The following is a 27748-nucleotide window of genomic DNA, read 5'->3' as shown; positions in this document are numbered from 1 at the left end:
CGGAGCCAGGACCGACCTTGCTTGAAAGGAAAGGAGACGTGGCAGGCAGGGAAGTCGGAAAGATGAGGCAAGGGCGGGAGGGGCTTCTCAGCGGTCGGGGCCCTTTCGCTGGAGTCTGGGGCCCTTCCTGCAGGAAAGGGGGGTTGTCCTCGATTGATTTTTGTCCGGTCTTCCCGAAGCTTTGCCCTGGGGGCAGCAGCCGCTGGCGAGGGCGGGGGGTGTTCCTTGGCCCGCAATTTTCTCCAGTGGGTGCTAGGGAGGAGAAGAGGGAAGAGGGATGCAGAGGGGTTACGGCCAGGGCGGGGACAAGATTTCTCGGGTGGGGGCAGCAGCTGGGGGATTGCGACTTCAGGGTCGGGTCACCATGGGATGCGGGCTCAGGCTCTGCAGACGAAGAAAAAAATACCAGAAGCCCGGAAAGAAAACCACCACCCGCCACCACCCTTGGCACCGTACCCCTCCCCCCAGGCCCCACCACTCCCCGCACCGCCTCCCCCAGCCGCCTCGTGCTGCCCCCTGCGTTGGGACGACCGACCCACGGTTCTGATTGGCCGGAGACTGGGAGGGGGAGCCGAGGGCCGGATTGGCTGGCGGGGCCAGCGCAGGGCGGGGCGGCTGATTGGCGGAGCTGGCCGAGGGGCGCTCCTCTGATTGGCCGGGGACGAGGAAGCAGGAAGGAGGGTGGCGGAGGCTCCGCTCTTGGGGAGTTTGTGGAGGAGCCGCGAGCAGCGTAACGGATCCCGGAGCCCGGCCCCCGCCGCCCGCCCGTCCGGCTGCCTGCCCCGCCCGTCCGGCCCTCACCGTCCGCCCGCCTCGGCGCGCCCGCCCCCCCGACGGCCCCGCCCGGCCTCGGCCCCCGCTCCGCCCGCCCGGCCCCGGCCCCCAGGAGGAGGCGCTGACGCAGCAGCGTGGAGCCCGGGAATTGAGCGCCCCCGGGGGGTTCCAGCCGCCGGATTCCAGCCCGGCTGGGGCCTGCGGGCGCCCAGAGCCGCGCCGTCCGCGCCACCGTCCCGGTGAGCTAAGGGCTGGGGTCGAGTAGGGGGGAAGGGGCGAGTGGGCAGGAGAGAACGAGCAAGGGAGGCGGACGAGTGAAGGGGAGATGACCGGCCGCCCGTCAGCGCGCCCCACCGAGAGCGCCGCGCCGCCGCCCCCGCCAGCCCGGGAAGGGACGGACGGACGGACGACGCGAAGCAGGTGCGGCCGCCCGCTCACTCGCGCCGCCTCCCTCCCCGGGGTCCGGCGCCACAGTCCCGCCATCGGGGAGCGCGGCACGCTTCGAGGTGACAGCCCCCGGGGGCCTCTCGCTTCGATGGTCGGGGGCGGGGTGGGTGGCGGCCGCAGGGTGGCAGCTCGGCCGTGCGGCGGCGGCGCGGGCGTCCCGGGCCGCGGAGGGCGGGAGGACGCCGGTTGTTTCCTCGCCGCTGCGTAGCCGGCTCGCCTCCGAGTGCGCGGGCGGCGAGGCCCCGGCCCCCCCGCGCCGCGCCCCCTTCCCCCGCCGCACCCCCTCCCCCATCGCGGTCCCCGAGGCTAGGGGCCGAGGCCGGGGGCGGCGCCGCGGGATTGCCCGCTCTGGGTGGGGGGCGCTCTCCCGCGCTGGGAGCTGACCGGTTATTGCTGGATGGGGGGCAGGGGACGGGGGCCGCGCCGGGGCGGGGGGTAGTGTAGACCCGACCGGATCGGACTGAGAGGAAGGGAGGCGCCGAAGACGGAAGGGAACCGGTTCGAGGAGCGAGTGTGGGCCGCGGGAGGCCCGGCGGGGACCGTGCCGAGCGGCGGCCGAGTCTTAGGTGGGGCGGAGGGATCGAAGTTGTCAGACCGCCTCTAAGTGACAGCAGGACCCCGTGCTCGCGGCCCGGCCTGGTCCTGCCCTGCCCGCCTCGCCGCCGCTCCTCTGGGGCCGGGTCAGGTCGGGCCCAAGGGGCCCGCTCGGCGTTGAAGCGCCGGACAAAGGCGGCGCCGGAGCGGGCGCAGGTGGTGGCGTCGGGGAGGGGAGCGGGTCCGAACGACCCACCCCGAGGGGCGGGCGACAGGCCCGTACTCTGCCCCGGGGCCGGCGGGGGGCCGGGGTGCCCGCCGGGAGGAGCTGTGGCACCGGTTCACCGCTCCCGCCGCGGATCGCCTTGAGGTTCTAGGAAGAGTGGGGGTCGACCCGGTCAGGGTGGAGGGGCACAGGAGCAGAGGTGAGGGAGCCAATTCGGTGGGCCTGGCAGGTAACGACGAGGGTGCTGAACTCACCTAGGCAACAGCCCTGTGAACCCCTAGAGCCTGCCAGGAATGAGGCTTTCAGCAAGCAGTCTGCCCACGGGCAGAGGTTTAATCCCACCTGGGACATCTCCCCGTCACCCATTGTCGACAGTTTTAAGAGGACAGATCAGTTGTATTGGGGACTAGGAGACACTGCAAGATGTGCTCCAGCAATCCGTCCACACTGCTTTCAGCACTTTTTTTTTTTTTTTTTTTTTTGCCAAAGAAGGTATCCACATAGAGAAATGAAAAGCTGTTTATAAATCCAGGCAGAAATTTAATGATTAGATAAAAAAAGGCTTGCAATCCTTTTCCTTTGTGCCACCTGAGGGACTTTACTTCCATCCCATGTCTTCCCCAAAAGGGCCCCAGAGGGACAACATGTTCTGAAGGGGCAGCCCTGTACTTGGCCAGCTCGAGGACACTTTGGAACCAGTGGCTTAAGCTGTGAGTTCCTCTGACCCCCACCAGCGACCATCTCTAAACTGGATGCTGTTTTCCCAGTTGTAAAAACCCACTCAGAGCTCCCCCCATGTGATCCCCAAATGGAAGAGTTGGGAACACAAAGACGGGGAGACTCGGGCTGTATAGAATGCAGACTTTTGCTGAGAATCTGGGTTTGAGTCCCACCTCAGATAGGTGTTGGTTAAGAGCTGCTCCCAGCTGTGGTTGGCTGTAATCTCACTCTGGGAAAGCCGCCTGTCAGCCTTGCTTAGTATGGGCATGGAGTTAATTTATGCCCACTCTCCATCTTCCCCAGGGGGGGGTCTAGACCCCAGCCTGAGTGAAGTTGAGGCTTGTAGGATGAGATGTGTTACCTCATGTGAGAGATTAAAGTTTGTTCTGAGATAATTTAATTGTATGTCTAAGATTCAGAGAATGATGAAGGCCCTCGTGCCTGGTCTGGAGCTATACAGTATGTGATTTCTTTTGGTGGCAGTAAGAAGAGGGTAACCTGGTCTGGCCACTGGATGTAAAGGGTAATTAATTGCCACAACAGTGATTTTCCTCTTTGACAGGCTCTTACCTGGCAGGAGTCTCATGTCAGTCAGCTCAAGTGTTTAGGAGGGTTTACTCTGGAGAGGTTGGCCAGTGAAGAGTTTCTGTCTTTTATATCTCCCTCCTTTTCTTCCTTTCTGTTGTCCTGCTGTTCCAGTGTCAGACCTGTGTTGTCATGGCCTCCCTTTTCCTCTGGTCCATCTGACCCAGTCTGTCCACAGCTGCTAGGTCATTCTTCCTAAAGCACTTCTTCCCCCTGTAACTTCCCTATCCAAGGACTTGCAGTGGCTCCCATTTTCCTGCAGCCTGATCCCTGACAGCTCCCCTATGACTCTCCTCTAGCCATGTCATCTACATTTATCTCCCTGCATCTTTGCTCCTGCTGCTTTCCACAGTTGTCCCCAGTGAAGAGCCCTTTACCTTCCTCTCCTCTAGCCTAAACCCTACTGCTCCATCCTCTCCCTGTCACTCAGACCACTCCAGGCCAATATTGAGTGTTAAACGTGTGTGTGTGTGTGTGTGTGTGTGTGTGTGTGTGTGTGTGTGTGTTTTGTGCCCCGTAGAGTGCTATTGCTTTTATTGAATGAGTAAATGCAGTTGACTGCTTAGTTGGGTGGGAACAGAGGGAAGACTTCCCTTCTGCTTTCCCAGCAATGCTCAGTGTAGAGCCCTTCGTGCGGTTTCCAATCTTTTCTGTCAAAGCTTTATAGATGGGGCATCTTTGGGATGCTTTAGCATGGAGAACAAATGAAATTTAGCTCTTTCTGATATTCTGGCTGGTGAAGAATCTGTCATGGATTGCTCACATGACACCACAGAGATATGAATTGGAAAAAGACTATAATCCTGTTTTTCTCCTACCTCACCAGGCCATTCCCTTCACCCGGCTTTGCTGCTCTTATGCAATCTTCCTGTTGTCCATGCTAAATGAATCCATATGTTTTATCTCTTCTCAATCCTGGGTGTAAATGGGGAGAAAACAGGGTTCTGACAACAGAAAAGAAAAGGATTCCTGGATTTGACCCATGGATGGGACTTTGGGCACTGGTGTTGGATGAGGTGTTTATCGGGGCATTGCTGACATGGGAGATAGCATTAGCCCCATACTGGACCCCTCAGAGAGGAGAGCTATGATCCCAGCTGTCTCAGAACTTCAGTTTTTGTTTACCATCAACCTTGGACCATGGGGGAAATAGGAATGAGGACTGTGACTGGTTTGAGTCTAGACAGTGAAAAAATAAATTCTGCATCCATCCCCTTTCCCCCAAACCTCCCTTTTGTGCCCCAGTTTGATGATTAATGGACCAGCATTTCCCTTCCAAGCTGGAAGGCTACCCCTCACAGTTGCCATGGCAATGTAGACCGCTCCCCGTCAATTAAAAAAAAAATTCCTACTTCTCTCCTCCTTGCTTCTGTAGCAGGAGACAAGCTACCCCAGAATGTCGTTCCTGGGCTCTCTCCTCAGCTACTCCGGCTGTTTTTGCTGTGTGTTCTAGAACATAGCCCTTCTTCTCTTTCTGGGGTTTTCCTGAGTTTCTTCACCCTGAGCAAATTGTGCCCCTCTTAGATCCAACAAACCCTGAAATACTTCTATGAAGAAGCAAAGAAAATAATATTTTTTTATTCGTCTGCCATCCAAATTAAAAACCAGAAAGAGCCCTCTTCTAACTTTTTCTTTGGGGTTAAAAAACAACAACCCTCCACACCTTCTCTGGTATATAGGGGTATAAGTTGGGGAGCATTTTGACATCCATAAAGGAAGTTTCAGTAAACCTGAAAGGAATTCAGCTTACCAATATACTTACTTTACGTTGGAGTTCTATAGAGATTTTTCAATTTATTTATTTTCATTCATCTCTACCTCTCTGTCCCAATATTCAGGAGGACTTATGTATTTTTATTTTATCTGTTCTTATTCCTCTTGGCCTTGCTTGGGCAACATCTGGCCTCAGTGCCCTGTTGCAAGGTGAGTCATTAAAGAGAAAAAAAATCTTAAGGGAAAAATGTCTCTGGAATTTAGAAGTAGCCTGTGTTGAACTAAGGCTGCCAGCCGAAGCTGCCAGGTTTATGGAGCATTATACAGACAGCCCCAACATTAAAGGGCCTCCTTTTTATGAATGGGTTGGGAAGAATGTAAATAAAGCAGCATCTCTCAATGGGGAAGCATTTTACATAAGCAGCACTACCCCAGTCTAAGTATTTATGGGAATTGCTAGCACAATCTGGCAGGACTCACTTGCTTTGTGAACTTGCTGATGTGCTTTGGAGGGACAAGGAGAGTATGCTTTGATACTCAGGGCGGACCCAGCACTCCTGCTCTGCAGGTCCCTGGCCTTGACTTGATGGGCCAGCTCATGGCTAGAAGTGCCTGTTCACTCTGAAAAGATGGGAAATACAGAGTTTAGTCAAAAGTTCATGATGATTGGAAGCACTGGCTCTGATGCCTGGGGTCCTGAGATTCTACAGTTCCTGGCCTTTGTGCTGCTTCAGTCTCCCCAGAACAGGGGACAGAGAGGACCTGGATGATGAAATCTGGCCTGGTTTTATGGGAGGCACCTAACTGGAGTAAAATGGACTGGTTTGAATTTCAGTTCCTTTATGTTTCCCCTGCTCACCTCCTGGTACGGCCACTAATGAGCAGTAAACCGGCTAACAGGGAGGAAGAGTAGTGGCAGCCGGCCTACTCAGGACCAGACGAAGAGCTGCTGAGTACCAACCAACAGGGCCCTTGGATTTCAGTGAGGGGAATTGGTACCCTGCCTTAGGCAACTTGGTCTAGAAACTTGGGGACCAGAGAATTGTAGGTTTGGTGAGCAGGCCTCAGGGCAGTTATGTCCAGGACTTTGTGTTGTGTCCTGAGAAGGATTTTCATCCAGAGTCCATCCATACCAGTGTGATATACCTGCAAGAGTGGTTGGTTATTCACCTGATTCAGTGTCCGTGCCTCCCCCCCCCCCCCCCGAAAGAGAACTGTCCTTGAGGTCCTCTGCAGGCCTGATCTACCAGAAATAAAAGAATGGGTTTGTCTCTTAGCCTCTGTGAGATGTAAAATGGGAACTTTTTTCCCACGGCACAATGACCAAGTTATCTGAATGAAAAAAAATGACAAGTGACTTTTCTTAATTAACAGTATGGGTGCAGGCTGGAATTTGGGGTCTACATCTTCTTTCTCACATCAGTTTTTCAGGGTTTGGGAGGAGGTGCTTCCCTGTCCTCAGTTAAGGCAAAGTGACCTGTTGCATTTCTGCTTTTAGTGACCCCGGGAACTCACCTGGAGTGGTGTTGACTGCTTCTACTTTCCAGTCTATCTCCACTGCCTGTTTGGGCCCTTCACCCTCCCTCGATGCAGCTTTCAGTTTCCTGCCTGCAGAGAAGGGTGGCCTACACTTAAGCCCTTTTCCAACTGCCGCTACCTGTCTGAAATGTTTGGGGGGATTTCAATTTATTAATCACATTCTTACTTGGCCAAGTAGTGTAAAGGTGATTTATCCGTTTTTAGAGGCTCTTTATAGAAATCATGGGAAAGGTGTTAGGGTGCTGCTTGATGCCAGGATATCCTGACAAGTATGTCAGAAGGGAAGATTCATATTTCCGCTATAGACCCTCCTCCAAAGTGATGGGTGTCCCCTGTTGTGTGCCTGGAGGGGTTCATACAGTTTGGACATAATGTAAAAAATAATTATAAAATTGATGAAATGACTGTAAGACATGATCTTCAGAGAAAATTGAAAGGACTTGGATTTATTCGGTCCCAAGGGAGGGGGCCAAGGGGCAGTTACTATGTCTTCTCACATTAAGGCGTCTGTTTGGAGTATGACCAAATGTCAGTCTTCATTGCAGTTCAGGCTGGAAGAAGGATATTGTACCTGATTAAAGAGGTGTGGTTAGATGTGGGAGGGAAGTCTAGACTTTTCTGGATTTACCGTAAAATCAAGACAAGATGCTTTTGAAGCCTTTGCAAAACCCTTTCTAGGATATGAAATGGGTTTGTTTTCAAAAGTGCATGTAAGCCCTAGCCGGTTTGGCTCAGTGGATAGAGCGTCCGCCAGCGGACTGAAGGGTCCCGGATTTGATTCCGGTCAAGGGCACATGCCTGGGTTGTGGGCTCATTCCCCAGTATGGTGTGTGCAGGAAGCAACCAAGATCAATGATTTTTCTCTCATTGATGTTTCTATCTCTCTCCCTTCCTCTCTGAAATCAATAAAAAAATATATATTTTTTAAAAAGGGCATATACTAGTAAGAATTTATTGGGATCTTTGAGCAAACTTTTCTGTAGAAACAGTCTGTAAAATTATGTTTATGTTTGTAGCTCCCTGATGCCATTTAATTGGAATACACCTTCAATTCCTTTAAGATGAAAAATTAGGAAAAACTATTAATGTGTTATGCCAATAATTAAAACGGCACAGAAAAACAAAATTGAATTTGCAAGTTGAACTTGAATGTTGGTCTGTGACCCAGCAGCTGTCCTCTGTTGCAGGGGTGGTGTACAGAAGGTAAAAGAATTTGCCTCTTTGTACCACTGTTTTCTCCTTTTTCAGATGGGGTAAATAACTATCCTGTGAGGATAAATGAGACTGAATGTAATGTGCTTAGCTGGCAGCAGGAGCATAGTGAGTGCTTGACAACATGAGCCATCGGTTATACCCGAAGCCTCTGGTGGATCAGGAATTCCCTACCTTGCACATGTAGGGGATTCAGGACTGAGAATGCTAGCTCTGGTTCTTTGCTACTGCGTTCACCTTAGTATTCATGACATTCTTTGTCTTGATAGAAGTGTGCCTCCAGCACCAGCCTTGCTCTTTTAATGGTTTGGGATAAGTGAATGAGGTCCCTGGCCTTGACTTGATGGGCCAGCTCATGGCTAGAAGTGCCTATTAATCCTGAAAGGATAGCTGGGCAGGTTGGGAGAGAGAAGAAAGAGGATAGTAGTGAAAGAGGGTTGTGCAGTGTAAATATAAGAGATTTCCTGAAGTAGTCCTATTGAACTTCGGCTTACACTGAAGAGGCTCCTGGGGATGGGGGAGAGTTTGAGTGTCAGAGTTTCTTGTCCTGGGCTCCAAGTGATGCCGTTAGTCTAGAGCAGTGGTCGGTAAACCGCGGCTCGCGAGCCACATGCGGCTCTTTGGCCCCTTGAGTGTGGCTCTTCCACAAAATACCACATGCAGGCACGCACGTATAGTGCAATTGAAACTTCTTGGGCCATGCGCAGAAGTCGGTTTTCGGAAAGGCCTTCCCAATGCTCCACCAGCACAAGCAGAACCACAAAGCAGAGCCTAAAACAAGTATACAAGACGAGTGTGGATGGGAGAGTTGGAAGGGATCGACCTCAGCGAACGTACCTCAATCAGATTGAGGACATTTTTAGCAAAGGCCAGCTTAGGAGTACCCTAATTAAGTTAATAACAATGTACCTACCTATATAGTTTAATAAAAAAAATTGGCTCTTGCCCTGGCCGGTTTGGCTCACTGGATAGAGCGTCAGCCTAGGGACTGAAGAGTCCCGGGTTCAATTCTGGTCAAGGGCATGTACCTTGGTTGCGGGCACATCCCCAGTAGGGGGTGTGCAGGAGGCAGCTGATCCATGTTTCTCTCTCATCGATGTTTTTAACTCTCTATCCCTCTCCCTTCCTCTCTGTAAAAAATCAATAAAAAACATTTTTAAAAAATTGGCTCTCAAAACAAATTTCAATCGTTGTACTGTTGATATTTGGCTCTGTTGACTAATGAGTTTGCCGACCACTGGTCTAGAGTAGAAATATTATATGGGAGGGGACAGGTGGGCAGCCAGATCTTCATTGATTAAGTTCTTATTAAGTCCTGTGGATGGGATATAGTGGTAAGGAAAACAGAGCCTGCCTCTCCCCATAGAGGTTACATCCTAATGGTGGTGGCACTAATAACTTAGTTAATTAGTTAGGTTGTAAGATACTGAGTTGGGTGTCCATAACTCTGGTAGGCTCTGCTTTGTGGTTCTGCTTGTGCTGGGGGAGCATTGGGAAGGCCTGTCTTGGGTCTTGTTCCTCATGGCTGGTTGGTTCAGGAGGTTAACACACTTGCTGGAGATGCTGAGGGCAGAGCTCCCATCTCTGCCTGGCTGGACAGTTTCTTCTGTTCAGGACAAGAGAGCACCTAAAGTCTTGACAAGCCTTCTTAGAAATCTAAATTGTTAGTTCTTGGAGTCTCCTGGCGGTTAAACCAACACATATTCTTTGCCACTCCTGGGCATGGGCCTGGAGCAGGCTGGTGCGCTATTGTGTTTTTTGAAGAATGGTGCATTAGTAACATGAGGTTTCCACCTGATTCTACGGAGAGCTGTTGCTGAGTTTGGGGAACCCAGCCCTATTTCTGTTTTATTTATCCCACATTTTTAACTGCCCAGAACAAATGGGTCTTCCTTCAGGAGGAGATTTGTTGCTGGCTCAGCCTGGGCACTGCTGGTTCTAGGTGGGAGCGTCTGAGGAAGCTTAGCCAGGCTCCACGTCCCCAGCCTGAAATGTCTCATGGAACCAGTAGGACTGAGTTCTGAGGAAAGGGGCATTTGTCTCCTGCCTCAAAAAGACTTCAGCTTTTGTCTGTTGCCCCTTCCTGCATCCAAATGTTTGTGAAGCCAATTTCTCAGAATGCTGCCCACTCCCTGCTGGGCTTTTTTTTTTTTTTTTTTTTTAATATATTTTTAATTGATTTTTTACAGAGAGGAAGGGAGAGGGACAGAGAGTTAGAAACATCAATGAGAGAGAAACACCGATCAGCTGCCTCCTGCACACCCCCTACTGGGGATGTGCCCACAACCAAGGTACATGCCCCTGACGGGAATCGAACCCGGGACCTTTCAGTCCGCAGGCCGACGCTCCATCCACTGGGCCAAACGGCCAGGGCCCATGCTGGGCTTTTGTTCTGCCAGTACACCTGGCATGAAGGAGGACCTCTGTCTGAATGAAGTTCTGGCTCAAGTGTGCCCTCTGTGAAGCTGCAGTGGGAAGAGAGCTCTTTCCACTGAGTTCCAAGCACTTCATCACAGTCCCTGTCACACTCTCTTGCCCTCTGTCTTCCTACCAGCCCAAAGCTTCCAATTTCTTAGGCTTTTTGCATTTTTCTTTCAGCACTTAACCTAATACTTGAAATATAGGGGGAAAGAATGAGCTTGTATTGAGCACCTTTTGTATACCAGGCACTCTGCTAGGCACTTAACACATTCTTATTTAACTTGATCCTCATAACAACCTCGTTGGGTAGACAAGGAAACCATAGCTCAGAGAAGTTCAGTTCATTGACCAAGCCCACTAGGATTAGCAGCAGCACCAAGAGGATTCCAGCACCAAGTGGTCATCGAATGTTGGCTGGCTGAGCAAAGGTCACAGAGGTGCCATAGGTCTGGGAATGAGCCACGGTGCTCTGGCTTAGTTGGACCCACACCTGCAGGTATAGGTCTGCCTCGGCCATATAGGAGCTGTGCTCTGGGAAGAAGCTAGGGGAAGGCAGATTGCTTCAAGTAAGGGGATGTACCTTTAGAGAAAGCCGTAAAGGCTAGTTTTGTACCGTACCCGGTTACTTTCTAATTTGTCAGGTTAGAGTTTCTTAAAGCAGAGCACTGTTGTATGACTAAAATACAATGCTCTCTGCCCACTGTCCTAGCTCAGAGGTCTGTGTGTATACATCAACGTCTAGATCTGAGGGTACACTGTCTCTCTCTCAGCCCACTACCTGCAGGAAGGACTTTGCCCTACAAGTAGGGCACTGGCAGTTTCCAGTGAGGAGGAGATTCCACCAACTCTACTGTTAATATGCAGTGGCAAAAGTAGGTTTACAGTTGTTCATATGGAAAATACAAAAATTAATAAATAATATAAGATTAAACTTTTGAATATTCACAACTGTAAACCTACTTTTGCCCACTCCTATAGGTTTATACTTAATTACTATTCTTACATAAAATGGGGGCGTCCCACTTTATTATAATCTGAGTTAAAACTCCCTTCCCTCCCCATTAAGATTTATGTTCCTTTATAGCAGGGGTGGGAAACATCTGGCCTGTGGGCTGTATAAGGTCCGAGAAATCATTTGGTCTGGCCCTGCCAGGGCATTGGAGGTGAGTTAATTAAATGTTTGACCAGCCCATAGAACATCGGCCTGCAGACCAAAGGGTCCTGGGTTTGATTCCAGTCAAGGGCACATATCTTGGTTGCCGGCTCCTCCCTGGCCTGGTCCCTGGTTGGGGCTCATGAAGGAGGCAATTAATCGATGTTTCTCTCTTCCACTCTCCCTAAAAATCAATGGAAGAATATCTTTGGGTGAGGATTAACAAAACAAACAAAAATGTTTGACCAAATATAGCAGGCTAATTTTTAAATTGATAATTTGTATGGCCCGTGAATGATGTTATAAATATCCAAATGGCCCTTGGCAGAAAAAAGGTTCCCCACCCCTGCTTTACAGTTACAAGAGATGGGATGTCTGGTTTTGCATTTGGAGCCAGAGTTAGTGGAGGTTCTGAATACTTGGGTGCAGTTCTGGGCCTGTGTGTCTGGGCTGTCCTACTGGGATGGCCAGAGTGGACAGGAGTAGGCAAAGACAGGGCCAGCTGCACCCCAGACCCCACGTGGTGTGGGTATGGATTTTCCCAACTGGGCTGCTCCTGTGTCACTGGGCTCCTGGGATCCCCCAGTGTGAAGTGTGAGGAGCAGGTGGTCTGACAGGCTGTAGATAGGCTTGGTGCCTCTGGGGGACAGGCTCAGCTCTTCAAATGGCTGCCAGACCTCAGGGCATGTATAACACAAGCTGAGTCCAGGGGCGTCAGGCCAGTTCTCTTTGGTTGGGAGCCCCTTGCTTCCTGCCCAGGTGTTTGTAGGATCCTAACCTGATTTCATAGTGAATTGAGACCCTGAAGTAGTGAGTAAGGCAGAATGGGCACAAGGGAGCTGGGGCCCTGGGGCAGTCAGATGGCGGGAACAGGCAGGATGCAAACCCTCTGATCCCATTCCTGGGCCTTTAGCATCTGAGGAGCTCCTCTTTCACTGTAGTTGTTTCTCGGTGTGGAGTTGTAGTTCAGGGTCTTTTGGGGTACAGTTTTTGCCCCTGTGCTCTTACTGTATTATAAATTGAACCTCCCATAATTCATCCCACAGTGGATCCTGCATGGGAAAGAAGCAGTGTCTTCATCAATCTCTAAGGTTGACACTTTTGGGTTTTCAGTGGACTAGTAGCAGAGCAGAGTTGAGGTGCACCCTGGGTTTTCAGATTTCCCACAGAGGAAGTTTGACTCCTACTGTGGGGAACCACTGACGCCCAGGGCAGACCTACCTCTGTCTGTGGGTTTGGAAGCGGGGAAGGATGTTGGTTCCTACCCTTGTAGGTTTGTGCACAGTGACTCTATCATCCTTACCATCACTCTTAAGTAAGGTTCATTTTGGTGTATCCTTTTTAGATGAGGAATCTGGAGTTCAGAGAAGAAAGTTGCTCTGAGGGCCAGAGCTGGCATTTAAATCCAGGTCTGCCTGACTAAAAGGTTTGGTTCTTTTTACTCTACCAGCTCTTGGGGATACCAGCCACATCTCTGTACTTACACGATCATAAGAATTTCAGCAGTTTCACCTCTCTGTTTCCTCATGAAATAGCATCAACTAAATTAAAATGAACAGGAACCTACCTTTGTGCTCTTGCTCTTCTCTGATAGAAGATTGAAGAAACTCAGTGCTCATGAGAAAGTGTTATTCCTTCGGGAGGGGAGGGAGGTGATTCCAAGAGAGATTGCAGAGGAAGGCAATATTTAACTTAGTACCAGTTGTGTGGCTTTAGGTATAATTGGGAGGTGGCTTGAGTCAGGGCTCTTCTTGGACCTTTCTCCGGTGACCAAGTGGGTCTTTATCTAAGACCCTCTTGAATACGCCACTCCCATTAAAAATAAATCAAAAAGCCCTAAGAGTAAAATTTTTAAAAATTGAATGAGAAAGAGGGAGAGAAAGATACATCAATTTGTTATTCCACTTATGCATTCATTGGTTGATTCTTGTATGTGTCCTGACCAGGGATTGAACCCACAACCTTGGCATGTCAGGATAACCCTCTAACCAACTGAGCTACTTGGCCTGGGCCTAATAAGCAAAATGTAAAATGCAGTGGATAAGAAAGGTTTCAGAAAGGGCAGTAGGGCAGAGCCCCAAGTCTGGGGGTGGGAGTGTGGCCTAGAGCTGGGTAAGTAAAGGGAGAACCTTGGTGGAGAGGCTCAGACCTTTTCCTGCCATAGACCAGCCTCTGCTCTCTGGAACTGCCTATTCAGGGTTTCCCCTCAGTCGAGCCCAACAGGCCACACTTCTCCAAGCTTCTGGCTCTCCTTTGCTCACTCCTTGGATATGCTCCACCTGGGCTGGTGTGGAGTGGGTGCACAGTGCTGCTGCAGCTTGAGGGCAAAAGACCAGTCCTCCCCTTTCTATTTCTGTGGAGATGACTTCCCCCAGCAGACTCTTATTTGACACTCCAGCTAGGCCTGATCTCCCCCTTGATTTCGAGACCTGATGTGCCTGGGGCTGAGATGGCTCTTTGGCTGTCTTTAGAGTACACTTGTGATTTTGCCCCTGGCTGGGGTGGCTCAGTTGGTTGGGCATCTTCTCATGCACTGAAAGGTTTCTGGTTCCATTCTTGATCAGGGCAAATGCTCGTGTTGTGGACTCCATCCCCAGTAGGAGACATGTAGAAGCCAGCTGATTGATGTTTCACTCTCACATCAATATTTCTCTCTCTCTCTCTCTCTCTCTCTCTCTCTCTCTCTCTCTCTCTCTTTCACAAAAGCAATGAAGTAATCAACCAAAGACCTTGTATGCATATATGCATAACCCATGGACACAGACAATAGGATGCTGAAAACTGGGGGTGGCTGGAGGGGGTCACTGGGGGAAAAGGGAGAACATACGTAATATTTTCAGCAATAAAAAATAATTTTTAAAAAATCAATGAAAATATTTTTTTAAAATAGAGTACACTTGGGATTTTGGACTGAACATGTGGTTTGCTGGCCATCCTTCATGGTAGTTGGCTATTTGCTCTTCAGAGCTGGGAACAGTCAGGCTGGTTTTCTTCAGTGAGAGCTTGCTTGACATGGTCTTAAGTGAGTGGTAATATGCCCTGGGAAATCCCTCCTAGGAACCTTCCCCCAAGGGGACCTGGACTGCCTGTGCCTGGGAAGACAGGGCTTCCCAGAGAGGAAGAGAGTAATGCTGGGAGAACCCAGGCACCCTTGTCTCTTGCAGTTAGACAAGTTCCTGGTTGAGCTGGTGTATAAGTGGGAGGGGCAGGAGAGCAGAAGGATTGGCAGAGCTGGAATGGGAACCAAGCCTACTGCTTTCCAGGATTTTGTTTCTCCAAGGAGTTGGGTCACCCCCTGCAGGCTAGGAGCCCCCTCCACCCAGTCCCATCTGGGGAAGGGGGAAGCTGTAGCCCCAGCTTCAAAGCATGACTCACACTTGCTCTCAGTTTGGAGTGCAGTGAAACAGGCAGTAGAGACCCCTGCCTCTTCTCAGGGTGATGAGTGACATTGCAGCCTTAGGCACCACATGGAAGCTAAGAATTGTTTTGCAATGTGCCTTTGATGGCCTTGGGTGTTTTTAGTGGATGACGGGATTTGGCAGAATCAAGGGAGGCTAGCAAGAGGCTCGTATGCTTGATTTGGAAATGTGACTCGTCCTCAATGATTTAGAGGCTTCCCTGGATAGTCAGCCAGAGAATCAGGGCATCAGTATGGAGGGATTGGAAGCGGGAGGGGGCCAGTGGGTGTCCCTGAGGGACTGGATGTAAAGAGAGGGCTACTCTACAGGGCAGGGCAGAAGCAGGGACAGACCAGTTCCCCTCAGCTCTTTTGCTCTTTCGTTTTCCAGGCTTGAAAGCACCGCCCTGTGCTCTCTCTCCTTCCCATCCACCCCCTCCTTGCTCTGTATTTGTCCGTGTCCTTAAAGGCCACAAGCCTAGGTGACCTCAGCCTTGGCTCCCCGCCATTCTCAGGCCTGACTCCTCTGGTAACTTGGGGCCTGTTTAGGGGCTTTGGCCCCTGCTCCGCTGTGTGGTCTGTTCACTGTCCTCCATCTCCAGGCCCTCTGGGGGTGGGAGAGGGCTGGGTCTAGGCTTTCCTAGGAAATACAGATGTGTTTCTCCTTGTTGCTGCTCCTCCACCTCTGGCACAGGGGTATCCTGCATTTGAGAAAAGGGCTCGTGAGTTATAAGTAACTGGGGTGCTTTTAAACATGAAAGAATACATTGCTAATCAGCATGCTGAGCAAACAGAGATGAGTGGTCACCATGATTAGAAGCAGGAGTCTAAAGGAGCCTAGCAGATGCCTGGGATTTTTTAGGACCTCTCCTGTCTATGCTTCAGGAATGAAATGGATTTACCTTCTGTGACTATGAGGCATGCCTGGGGTCTGGTCTCTGGGCAGTGGCAGGTTCCCCGCATTGTGGCCAGAGCAACCCTGGGCATGCTGTTTCTCTTTTCCAGTTTTCCACGTTCTTTCTCAGGGATGAGGGACACCCATGCTGCCCTGGTTTTCTGAGCACTCTGTCTCAATTAGTGCAGTATGTCTCGGGAGAGTAGATACTCAGTGACCCCAGCCATTGACCCAAGGCCACTGGGGCTAGCTGGGAAGGGCTCTGGAATCCCTGGGAGCCCTTAGGCCTGGGACTTTCAGGGTTAAATCCTGGCCCAGCAGGAGTCCGTGTCCCCCCCCCCCCCTCCCCAGAGTGAGTGTGAATAACAATTACAGTGGGAAAATAAAGCTGGAAAGCCTAGGCCTACTGGGTGGGGAGGGGGTTGCTGGGTACCAGGGAGGGCAGAGCCTAATCTGGCACCTTACTTGGCAGCACCTTGCTTTGGGTTAGGGAGTATATGAGGAATGAGCCACTCAGTAGTCTCTGACCACCGACAACTCTCCTCCCCACTACTCTGTTGCCTTGGCCATAATAGCTTTTAGCGCACACCTGGCTCTGGCCTCCCTCCCAGAATGGGATCCAGGCTGCCCCAGGTATGTTGGGGATGAGGGGAAGTGTTTGACAAGCAAAGTTAGGGGATGGTGCCTGGGCATGGGCATTTTTTTTTTTTGTCAGGGGCTCTGGGTTTCCTGGTATTCGGGCCATCCTGCCTCTTGCCTGGAGTCTTGCTTATCAGGTAGAAGACCTGCAGAATAGGGCAGGATTAATAAGACAGCTCCCATTAGCCTCCTGAGTTAGTTCTTCTCCATGATATTTTCTTTTCCCAGCTCTTAGTGGCTATTGGAGGAGTTAAAGATGTACCACACTAGTGTGTGGTCTCTGTGTTTTCCCCCCAAAATTGCTGGCCCTGGCTTTACTGACATTCTTTCCCTAGGCACTAGCACTATTTAGGCTGCCCTTCCCTGGAATCCCCTGAGTCAAGTTGGGTCTGGCTCCTAGGGCTGGCTGAAACCTCCCCTGACCACCGACTTCTCAAAGCCAGGCTTTCACCCTTCCTTGGCTTTTCCAGCAAGACCAGATTATAGCTGTCAGCCCTACATGCTCAGCAGGGTCCTCACAAGCTGGACTCTGCCTCCTCCATGGCCCGGCAGGCAGCTTCCTCATCTCAACTCCTCACTGTCCATTTCCTTATCATCCTATGGCCAGTCTCAGAAGCCCCATCAAGGGGGAGGGGGTTGGTAATATTTTTGAAGAAATAGATGGACTCCCACCACCTAAGCCCCCATCCTGGCTCAGTGTCTTCAGAGCCTCTTCCTGTCTAGAGAAGAGTAGCTAGCCGGAGAAAAACAATCAGAGAATTAAGAGCTTAGCTCCTATTTGCTCCTGTCTGCTGACCCTGGGGCCTGCATTGCTCTGTAGGCTCTCCCAGGGCTTAGTTCAAAGAAGGGCCCTAGACTAAAAGAAGAATGGGACAGCCCTAGCTGGTTTGGCTCAGTGGATAGAGTGTAGGACTGAAGGGTCCCAGGTTCAATTCTGGTCAAGGGCACATGCCCAGGTTGTGGGCTCAATCCCCAGTAGGGGGTGTGCAGAAAGCAGCCAATCAATGATTCTCTCTCATCATTGATGTTTCTGTCTCTCCCTCTCCCTTCCTCTCTCGGATCAATAAAAATATATTTAAAAAATAAAAGAAGAATGGGGCAGCCATTCCTTGCACAGCTGCTGATACCCTGACCTCATTGAACTTTTGCACTGTGGAAGAGGATCCCGTGAAAATCCAGGCTGGAGATGGGTGAGGGGAGGCCGGAGTTACTGTAGGTGGGGCTGGATAGGCTGCAGTGGGGGGAAAAGCAGGGCAGGGCAGGGCAGGCTTTTCTCATTGCCTTCCTTCTCTCCTGCAGATTGGAGGTACTTCATGACACACACTCGGAGGAAGTCCCTTCCCATGCTGAGTTCGGGCCCCATTGGCCGCCGGGAGCCCCTGCAAATGGAAGGCAGCAATATGGAGCAGGGGGCGGAGGGTATGGACCCAGGCATGCCTGAGAGCCCAGGGCACCTCACAGGGCGCCGCAAGAACTACCCACTGCGTAAGCGTCCCTTGGTTCCTGAGAAGCCCAAGGCCTGCAAAGTGCTGCTGACTCGCCTAGAAAATGTGGCCGATCCACGGAGTGCAGATGAGGCTGATGAGCTGCCCCCTGACCTTCCCAAACCCCCCAGCCCGGATCCATCCAGTGAGGACACTGGCCTCACCCAGCCCCGCAAGCGGCGCCTGGCCTCCCTCAATGCCGAGGCCCTGAATAACCTGCTGCTGGAGCGGGAGGACGCCAGCAGCCTGGCGGGCAGCCGCCGCAGTCGAGGCGGAGACCACCACCACAGTCGGGACCGTGACAGGGCCACTGGAGGCTGGTCTTCCTCCAAGAAGCGGCCACGACTGGAGGACCGCGGAGGAGAAAGTCGGGATCTGTCCCCAGAGCCAGCACCGGATGAAGGTGCCCGCCGAGATGGTGACCTAGCTCCCAAGAGACTGGCCAGCCTGAATGCAGCTGCCTTCCTAAAGCTGAGCCAGGAGCGGGAGCTACCCCTGCGACCACCTCGTGCCCACACAGAAGCAGACAGGCGCTCCACTGAGCCACCAGCACTGAAGGCTCTGAGGCCAAAGTGGGCCAAAGTCAATGGCAAGAACTACCCCAAGGCCCAGCAGGGGGTTGGCTCTGGGGAGGCTGCAAGCCCACCCAGCTGGCAAGGTTGCCCTGAGGAGCCATGGTTATCTGCAACCCCTCATGGACCATCCAGCCAGCTACCTTACCAGCCCCTGAGCAAGGCTCTGGAGAGCCCCTTAGGGCTGCGCCCCCACTTGCCCCTGCTGATGGGTGGACAGGCAGCCCTGAAGCCAGAGCCTGGGCGCCCAGGAGAGGAGTCACCTGCCCCCAAGCAGGAACTGCACCAGCCCTCTTTCCCTACACCCCAGCTGTCCCTCCTGCCTATGCCTGGCAACCCCGCCGACTACAGTGGGCTGTGTGGTCGGCCTGAGCTCACTGCGCTAGGCAGCTTCTACCTGTATTGCAGCCAAGATGGGCTGCAGTGTGGGGGCTACTCCCCATGCCCCATGCTCCCCGAGGGCAAGCTGTCCCCTGTGGCTGCACCTACCGAGGGGCCCCTCGTGGCCCCGAGCTCAGTGCCTGCGGGCACCCCTTTCCTGCACCCTCCCTGGGGTTCTCACTACTGTTCCAGTGAGGATGCTGAAGTGAATGGCTATAGCATCTGTGAAATGTTGCCCCCTTCTCTTACCCACATTGGCACTACCTGTGGCGGCTGTTCCTACAAAATGCCTTTTGCAGCAGGTAAGCCTTCCTGAGGATGGGATGTACTAGAGAGTCTCTGAGACACTGTCCCAGGAGGGTGGGTTGTGGGCTCCTTGAGGTACTACTGCATGGGAGGTAGGGGGCTTTGGAAGGGAAGGACTTCCCTTGTTTTGTGCCCCAAGCCTAGGAGCAGTTCCAGGAAAGGGGTCAGTGTTTAGCTTTTAGCAGCCCTGCTCTGTCCCCACTGTCTATGGAGAGATTTCTTGGCCTGACAGCATTGGCTGCCATAGGTAGCATTATTGTGGTGGAGGGGACAGGAGGGGCCTCTTCCCTCCCCATTGGGATTGCCAATCTTAGACTCTGAGTAGCAAGTTATTAAAATGAGGGCTTTTGCCAAGTTGTTTCCATGTCCCTTCTGTCCTCCTTGAAGAAAGCTAGAATTCCTTACTTTCCAGGAGCCCAGACCATTTGCATGCCAGCCAAGTACAGCATTCATAGAAAGGGTGGGGGTTACAAGGTCCAGTAGGTGATGCCAGCTGCAGTAGAACAGCTTTACCCTGGCTATACAGGCTTTGAAAGAGAAGAAGTGCCCAGGCTTAGCATCACCTTGCTAGGGGTGGATAGGGTGGGCACACTCTAAGAACAGACAGAGTTCCCTGGCACTGGCAGAGTGCTCGCAGGGCCTGTGGCTTTGGTGTCTGCCTTCCTGGCAAGACCCAGACACCTGAGAGGCTCGTGATGCAGCTGATGAGACACCCCCACAGTGATCTCTCTTCCCCCAAATTGGCAGCAGTGTCCTCACATGCTTCTCCAGGCTCCCTTCCTGGCTCCTGAGTGGAAACAAGGTGACCAGAGCCATCCTGGCTGGCAGGTTGGCCCTGCTGCTGGTGAAGTGAGAGGCCAGGCCTTCCCAGGCTTCCCCTCCCTCACACCCCTCTTGTAGGGGGTCTATAAAACAACTTTATAGACCAGCTGACTCTGACCAGACTGGTTGTTTCAGCTTCTGGTGTGAGTTGGAGTTCTTAGAAATGAGAATAGGCTTCTCGGGCTTTTCCTTCTCTTTTGGACCACTTTCCAAGTCTGGACACCTAACCTGTGGGACCCAAGGTCCTTACCCTCTTGTCCTGGGACCGTGTGGAAGCACCATGTGCCAGCACAGCTCTAAAGCACTTTACAGATGGGAGGCCACCTGGCATGTAATTGAGCATAGACTGTGGAGCCAGACTTGGAGCGAAAGGTTCTCTCCCACTTCCTTAGTCACGTGACTGGGACAAGCCAATAACTAACTATTCAATGTCTCAGTTTCCTTAATTGTAAAATAGGAATAATGGTCCCTTTCTCATAAGGTTGTTGTAAGGATGAGGTGAGTTAATACATTGATAAGAAGAACACCTAGGCCCTAACCGGTTTGGCTCACTGGATAGAGCGTCGGCCTGCGGACTGAAGGGTCCCGGGTTCGATTCCGATCAAGGGCATGTACCTTGGTTGCAGGCACATCCCCAGTAGGGGGTGTGCAGGAGGCAGCTGATTGATGTTTCTCTCTCATTCATGTTTCTAACTCTCTATCCCTCTCCCTTCCTCTCTGTAAAAAAATAAATAAAATATATATATATATATATAAAAAAGAAAAATACCTAGAACAGACTACATATTTGCAACTACTACTATTGCAAGACACTGAGAGGTCAAGGGACTTGCCTGAGGTCACACAACTAAGTGGCAGGTTTGGGATTCATATCCTGAGCTGTCTGATTCCAGCTCCTCTGCTCCTAAGCACTGTGGAAGCTTTAGAGGAGATTAAATCAGAGCTAGAAAAGCTGTTCCCATTATACACCGCCTTCTTTCAGGTTAGAAGGGGAGATGGAGATGACTGGCCCAATCTCTAAGGTCAAGAAACACCCTTGGCTAGTCACTCTGACAATCCACTTTAAAGGCCCCTGACCCAACTTTTCACCTCTGCAGCCTTTGGGCTCACACTTAGAATTAAAATAGGAGCAGGTTCTGAAAGCAGAGAGGCCAGGGTGGGGTTACTGCTTGTCCTTACTTGTCTTGACCTTCTTTCTCCTTTTCCCAGAAGGCTGCAGGTCCCTGGGCCAGCTGGAATTTCCTCTTCCAGAAGCTGGCCACCCAGCCTCACCTGCCCACCCTCTCCTGGGATGCCCTGTGCCCAGCGTACCACCTGCAGCAGAGCCCGTCCCTCATCTTCAGACACCCACCTCAGAGCCTCAGACAGTAGCCCGTGCATGCCCTCAAAGCGCCAAGCCTCCTAGTGGCTCCAAGTCAGGTTTACGCACAGGCTCCAGCTGTAGGCACACTGTGAGGAGCAAGACTGCCCGCAGGCCCAGCCACCCCAAGCAACCACGTGTCCAGCGCCCACGCCCACGCCGCCATCGCCGCCGCCGCACTAACGGCTGGGTACCTGTTGGGGCTGCCTGTGAGAAGGCGGTCTATGTCTTGGTGAGTACCAACTCTTAGCTGATGGGGGAAGAGAGGGTGACATTGGGGACATAGGACCTGAAGTGAGTTGCATCTCAGGAATCTTGGCTCTAGCTACTCTGAAAGATGACAAGAGGCTCCAGCTCACTTGTGCTCCAGGAACCAGTCATGCTGGCCCAGCCTGCTCCCCTGTCCTGTACTGATCCAGTACTGTGCACCTCGGGGAGGTCAGAGGATGCACACAGACAGCTGGTGGCTGCCATCTCTGTCTTGGACTCTCAGGGAAGTTATCTGAAGTGTTTTCATTTCTCATCCCTGCTTATGCTGTCCCTTCTATTCTGGATTTTAAAATGGAGGACTTTCACTCATCTAGGTGGCTCAGTTGGTTGGAGCGTTGTCCTGTACACCAAAAAGGTTGCGGGTTCGATTTCCACTCAGGGCACATTCCTAGGTTGTGGGTTCAATTCCCTGTATGGGAAGCAACCAATCAATGTTTCTCTCTCTCCCAAATCAATAAAACATATCTTTCATAGAGGCTTTTTAGGTAAGTATGTATATGGAAAACTGGGATAGGCAGAGAAAATCAGTGATATAGGAACATCTGGGATGATGAAAAGAATGTTGACTAAAATTTACTGAGTACTTCTGAGGTGCCAGAACTGTGCTAATTACATGCATTACCTGCTTTCATCCTTACCACTACCCTATGAGGTACATACCCCATGTTCCTATAATTATCCTCATTTCACAGATGAGGAAACTGAGGCTTAGCAGTAGTAATTAATTTACCTAAGGCTACACCACCTACAGTGGTGGTTGAAGGGCCAAACCTGGACTATCCCATTAGGAAGCTTGAGGACCTACCCAGTGCTGGGGGTTGGAGTGAGTCGGTTATTGGGGTATGGTAGTCGGTGCAGCCACACAAGCCTTTTTATATCATTGATTTATTGCACAGGATGAACCAGAACCAGCCATTCGAAAGAGCTACCAAGCGGTGGAGCGACATGGAGAGACCATTCGAGTCCGGGATACTGTCCTCCTCAAGTCAGGCCCACGAAAGACGTCTACACCTTATGTGGCCAAGATCTCTGCCCTCTGGGAGAATCCTGAATCAGGTACCCCCCCTTCCTGGAGTTTGACCTGGCACTGGTCTCCCCGTGTTTTTGGCACAGTTTGCCTTCCACTCATCCGGGGTCTGTCTGCTACCGAGGGCTACAGACTGACGGCCTTGTCGCTTAGGTTGCATCAGCTCATTAACCTTTCCAGCCACCAGAACCTGGGCACCTCCCCCCCTTCCTCACCTGTCATTGCTTTTCCCCCCCGTCTCCCTTCATACCTAATGGCATTCCAGGCTTCTGAATGCCAGGCTTGGCTTGAGGCAGAGGCTCAGCACTGGCCCAGCACTGAAGTTGGATGAGCCTCCAGGGCAAGTGGCCAGCCTGCCTGCCGAAATAACTCTGGGGTTGCCAGCTCAAGCCTTGACTGCTTCTCTTGTACCCCCAGGAGAGCTGATGATGAGCCTCCTGTGGTATTACAGACCAGAGCACTTACAGGGAGGCCGCAGTCCCAGCATGCACGAGGTGAGTTACCAGGCAAATGGAATGGGGAAGGCAGGGTTTGGCAGAAGGATATGTTGTAGCATAAGGAGGTGATACTGGGTGGACAGCCATGGGTAGTCAAGTACCTAGACTTGTTACCTTGGATACCAGAGAACTTGGGGAAGGGCCTGGGTTTCAGCCTCTTTTCCCCAATTCATGTTTCAAAGGGTTAGGGGAAGTGGAGTCACACCTAGCCCCCTTTGATGCTGTCTGCAGCATGAGAGGGAGGGGGAGAAAGACTGCTCCTAACATTCCTTAGCACCATACCCAGTGGTGTGCTAGAAGTGGTAATGCCCTCTGGCTGTGGTTCCTGTGTCCCGTCCCCGTCCCCCCCCCCCCCCCCCCCCCCGGCCGTCTGAGCCTGCTTTCACTCTGTCCCTCTGGCACTTTTTGGGAAGATGCACACTGACTCCCCCTCCTCCCCTGGCTGGGGGTTAGGAATCTTAATGAGGGGCTGGAGAGGGTACCTGGGTTCTCCAGGTGCTCCCTCAGAATCTGGGAGGAATGTCTTGGGGTTCCAGGTGAGGAGATGTTAGGCCCACATTCCAGGGAAGCTCCCCGGCTTTCTGGGCACTAGCTGGAGTGGTCTCAGGTCAGGAGTTTCAGCAGAGGGGTTGGCGTTAATGTCCACTTTTTCCCTGGAATTAAGTGCTTCCAACTCCGGTAACTGATCTCCTCTCTCCCCTTGAGCCTTTGCAGAATGAAGTCTTTGCATCGAGACATCAGGACCAGAACAGTGTGGCCTGCATCGAGGAAAAGTGCTATGTGCTGACTTTTGCAGAGTACTGCAGGTGGGTGGTGGCCTGTGTCTCTGGCTAGCCTCTCCCCTCAGACTCTTCAGGGCTATTTGGGGGCTGCCTGTAATCTCACTGGGCCTGACCTCCCAGAAGGTTCTTCTTTACAGCCTGCTTCTGCCATCTAATATTTTTAGAAGAAAAAAATAATTGTTGTTTGTCTGAGGCAGAGTGGTTGGACAGAATTGGGGGTAGTTACAGTACGGCTCTCAGAAAATACCAAGAATTGGCAGGTGGTCATGAGGGAGGCCTTGGCAGGTGTGTTTCCCCAGTGACAGACTGGCAATTGGCAGAGAGGGTGTAGCCCCTAGGACAGGTGAGGCAGGACCAGCCCAAGTGGGGGGTCGAAGGCTACTTTTCAGCTCTCTGAGCGGGAAAGGGAAGGGAAGGTCTTTCTGCAAAGGTGGCTTTGATAAAGGTGAATGATGTGTCACTGCAGATTCTGTGCCATGGCCAAGCGCAGAGGCGAGGGTCTACCCAGCCGAAAGACAGCACTGGTGCCCCCCTCTGCAGACTACTCCACTCCGCCACACCGCACAGTACCCGAGGACACGGACCCTGAGCTGGTGTTTCTTTGCCGCCACGTCTATGACTTCCGCCATGGCCGCATCCTCAAAAACCCCCAGTAGCCTCCTCCTGCCCATGGGCAAGTGGGGCTCGGGCGAGGGGGCATTGCTTGAAGCACAGCACTTGGTTAAGGGGCCACAGGGACCCGAGGTTGCTGGCCTGTGGTTCTCTTGGGGGGAGGGCAAGGGCCCCTGTGGGTTCCGGGTCTTATGGGAGGGAAGGGATATAGGGAAAGCATCAGAGCCCACAGCTTGGCCCAGCGTACCTCTCTGTGGTCCCTGGGCAGAGACTCCTGAAGAAGGCAGTCTCCCTGAGCCTGGGCCAGGCTTGAGGGGCATGGGACCCTGCGGGGAGGAGGAGGTCCTTCAGGAACCAGGCCCAACAGGCCATTCTTTATCCTCCTCTGGGCCCTTCAAGGGATCGTGGGAGCCAGCTTTACCTCACCCACTGTGACCTGCTGCTTCCCCATCAGCCTGGGACCAGCCTCTTTCAGATTCTAGTACTGCTCCCAGCTCATTCCTTTGAGGCATAGAGAGCCAGAGTCTGGCTTCCAGAGCGTTGACTTCCTCTTCCTGGATTCAGGGCCTTTCCCTGGCTTTCCTCCTTTGCCCCTGCAATAGCCCCTGGTGCTGGGACAAGTTACCTGGCCCTCAGAGTCATGGGTGTCAGCTTCCTGTTTGCCACCCAGCAGGTCTGGCTTCCCTGAAGTTAACTGATCAACATGGGGTTTTTCATGTCTGGGAGGGCAAAAGGGAGCTAGGAGGGGGTAGGGGACAGGGGGCAAGGAAAATTGCTACCTGATTTATTGAAGATTTTCCTCATGCCTTACACTTGGAGGTTCTAGGAAACCTCTTGCAGAACTTCACACATGACTCTTCAAGCTACACCCACCTGAAATCAAACCTGCCTTTATTACAATATGTTGTCATGAGTCCATTTGTGTTGTCCCACAGCATAGCAGATCCAGCCCCAGGGACAGCCCCATAAGGCAGCAAGCAGGGCTGGGACCCCAGAATCTGGTAAGGCATGAGGTGGAACTGGGCTGAGAGGTGGTTTTGGGCCCGGGGAAGGCTGTCCTCTCTGGCCCAGCTGCAGCCCACAGTCTAGGTGAGGGCTCAGAATGGCCTGGAGCTCCTGAGCCTTATCACCAGGCGGCGAGCCGAGTGGAGTGGAAGCTGTCAGTGTGCTGTTGGGCCAAGAATGTCAGGAGCAGCAGCATTGCGGCCTTGGTGTCTGGTGGGATCTTGTCATCAGCCTGAATGAGGCTACAGATGTCCAGGAGCCACATCTACAACCTGGTCAGGGCTGCTCTGGTATAGGAAGCTGAAGCGGTGCCCTATGGTGACCCACTCCTCCAAGTCCTCCTTCAGTGGCAGGGCGTGCGGCAGGACAGCCAGCACCTGGGGCTCTGGCTTTCTTGTGGGACTGGCCATCAGTAGATGGGTGAGTGCCCCACAGATAAGATAACATGGACACGATTGCAATGCTCCCGTGCCAGGAGGGTCAACAGGAGGCCCACCAGCTTGGGGAAGTATTCCTGGGCAGGGCAGCCCCTGTGATCAGCCAGCACACCCAGCCCGAAGATGGCATTGCTCTACACTTCGGAGTCTGCCTCCCAGGCAGCGCTCAGCAATGGGGAACAGGTGGGACACAAACTGGTCTGAGGCAGCACCCAGGCCCTTAATAGACTCCCCACTGCAAAGGACTTACCTGCCACTGTGCAGCCCCGTTTCGTCTTGCAGAGCAATAATGGCAAAGACCCAGCAAAGAAGGGGGCGAAAGCGTCTTCCCCAGCCGCAGCTGTCAGGGCAGGAATGGCCTCACCAGCGTCCTCTATAGCGACGGTGTCGTTTTCAGCCTGGTCCTCGTCCTCATCAGTGCCCGACAGGCTGTCTTCCTCTGCAGCATGGCCTTGAGCATGTTGCAGAGCTCACTGAAGCGCCCAGGGCGCTGCAATGTGAGGGTCCCAGAGCTGCGCAGCACCCGTCAGGGCCTCCAGCACGGCCATCAGCACTGTCACCATTTGGCACTCCCACTCCCCGTATACTGCCTGCGTGTAGGACAGTACCACCTCGGCCAGGGTGGCCTGCAGAGCAGCAGTGTTGGGTTCTAAGGGGCAGCTTTGACAGGCCTTGTGCAGTGCACTGCAGAACTGACCCATGGGCTGCCTTGCACACTCAGGTGAGGGCTTCAGAGCTTTGAATACTTCTTCAAAGATACTCTCCATGTAGGGAAGGGAGGCCACACTGGTGTTCCCCTTGCCCTGCCACCCCTCACCCTAGTCTTTTGTAGATTGCACTAATTTACATCCCAGTGAAAAAAACAACACTGAATCAGTCCGCAGACCTGCTGAGCTGCAGCCACTCACTCTAGGAACTAAAGACCCCATTTTATTCTTGTTGCCCAGGGGCCCTGTTCTCAGACTGCTCCCCACAGTAGATTAGGAGACTCAGCCCCCTGTTGTCATTTCCAGAGCTAGGCCCTACCATGAAGTTCTCTGTGGGAGGGCTGGAGCAGCCTGGTTCTTCCCTGTTTGTACCAAAGAGGAGCATGTGGGGAGGGAGAAGAGCCCTGTGTGGCTTGGGCCCGGTGCTGGGAGCCTGCTTGTGAGCACATCCCTGGGGGCAGGAGACAAGGAGGGCAGCACTGGGTCCTTTACCCCCACATGGGCAGACACGGACCCAGCAGGCTGAGTAGGTGGCATTGGGGGGGGGGGGGGTCAGGTCAGGTCTGGAGGAGATGGAAGTGAATCCTGAGAGCACTCCAGCAGCCCTGACCCTATGCTCTTCCTGAGAAAACTGGGCTGCTCCTGCTTGGTCATGGAGGTGAGGGAGGCCTGGATGCTTGAGTGAATTTACACAGGGAAAGCCCAATCCCAAGCCTGAAGAGAAGGGACTCAGGTTCCCTTGAATGGAATAAGCTGTTTGGAGGAAGGCATCGGTCTAGGGGGGCTGTGCAGTAGGAGAGGTTGGCAGACTAGGGGCTCTGAAGAGCCAGTCTTGGAGCCTGCTGATTTGATTCCCAGGGTGCTGGGTCCTTGCCACCTAGGAGCCCAGCCCCCCCCCCCCCCCCCCCCAGCAGGAGAAATCAAGGCCCTTCCTCCCAGGGTCTGCTACCCAGAACTTAAATGCTTTTGAAATCTCTTAGATGTGGAAATATTTTTTCGAACCTGAAAATGCAGCTGGTAGAATTTCAATGGAGCATAATTCATGTAAAATATATTTTAGTTGATAATTTTGTAAAATGCACTTTTTGTGTGTGTCGACCCTGGTTTCTCAGATCTGTATTTCAGTGTTTACAAGGGAGGGAGGATCTTTCCTCACCTCCCTTTTGACAGAGATTAGAAGTACTTCTTTAAGAAAAATAAATTTGAGAAATTGTATTGATTTAGAAAAGGA

At 52.5% G+C, this 27748-nt stretch overlaps 1 protein-coding gene and 1 pseudogene across 5 annotated transcripts; one reads left to right on the top strand and one right to left on the bottom strand.

Moving 5' to 3' along the window:
* Positions 1–679: 679 nt before the first annotated feature.
* Positions 680–27748, top strand: BAHD1 (bromo adjacent homology domain containing 1). Of its 5 annotated transcripts, none has more exons than XM_059704908.1 (7): positions 680–1013; positions 17555–18994; positions 21030–21412; positions 22347–22506; positions 22895–22971; positions 23680–23780; positions 24223–27748. In XM_059704908.1, exons 2-7 carry the CDS (start codon positions 17569–17571, stop codon positions 24410–24412), a joined length of 2337 nt encoding a protein of 778 aa, XP_059560891.1. In that variant the 5' UTR covers positions 680–1013; positions 17555–17568; the 3' UTR covers positions 24413–27748. The 5 variants fall into 5 exon arrangements, with proteins under 5 accessions (XP_059560891.1, XP_059560888.1, XP_059560887.1 ...); XM_059704905.1 differs by lacking the exon at positions 680–1013 and adding an exon at positions 1044–1280 and having other exon boundaries at positions 21033–21412; XM_059704904.1 differs by lacking the exon at positions 680–1013 and adding an exon at positions 1046–1280.
* On the bottom strand, positions 25263–26902 carry LOC132225836 (importin-4-like; annotated as a pseudogene).

Source organism: Myotis daubentonii, chromosome 1 (genome assembly GCF_963259705.1).
Source record: "Myotis daubentonii chromosome 1, mMyoDau2.1, whole genome shotgun sequence".
Taxonomy (NCBI): Eukaryota; Metazoa; Chordata; class Mammalia; order Chiroptera; family Vespertilionidae; genus Myotis; species Myotis daubentonii.
This window is presented reverse-complemented; position numbering and strand designations above follow the sequence as displayed.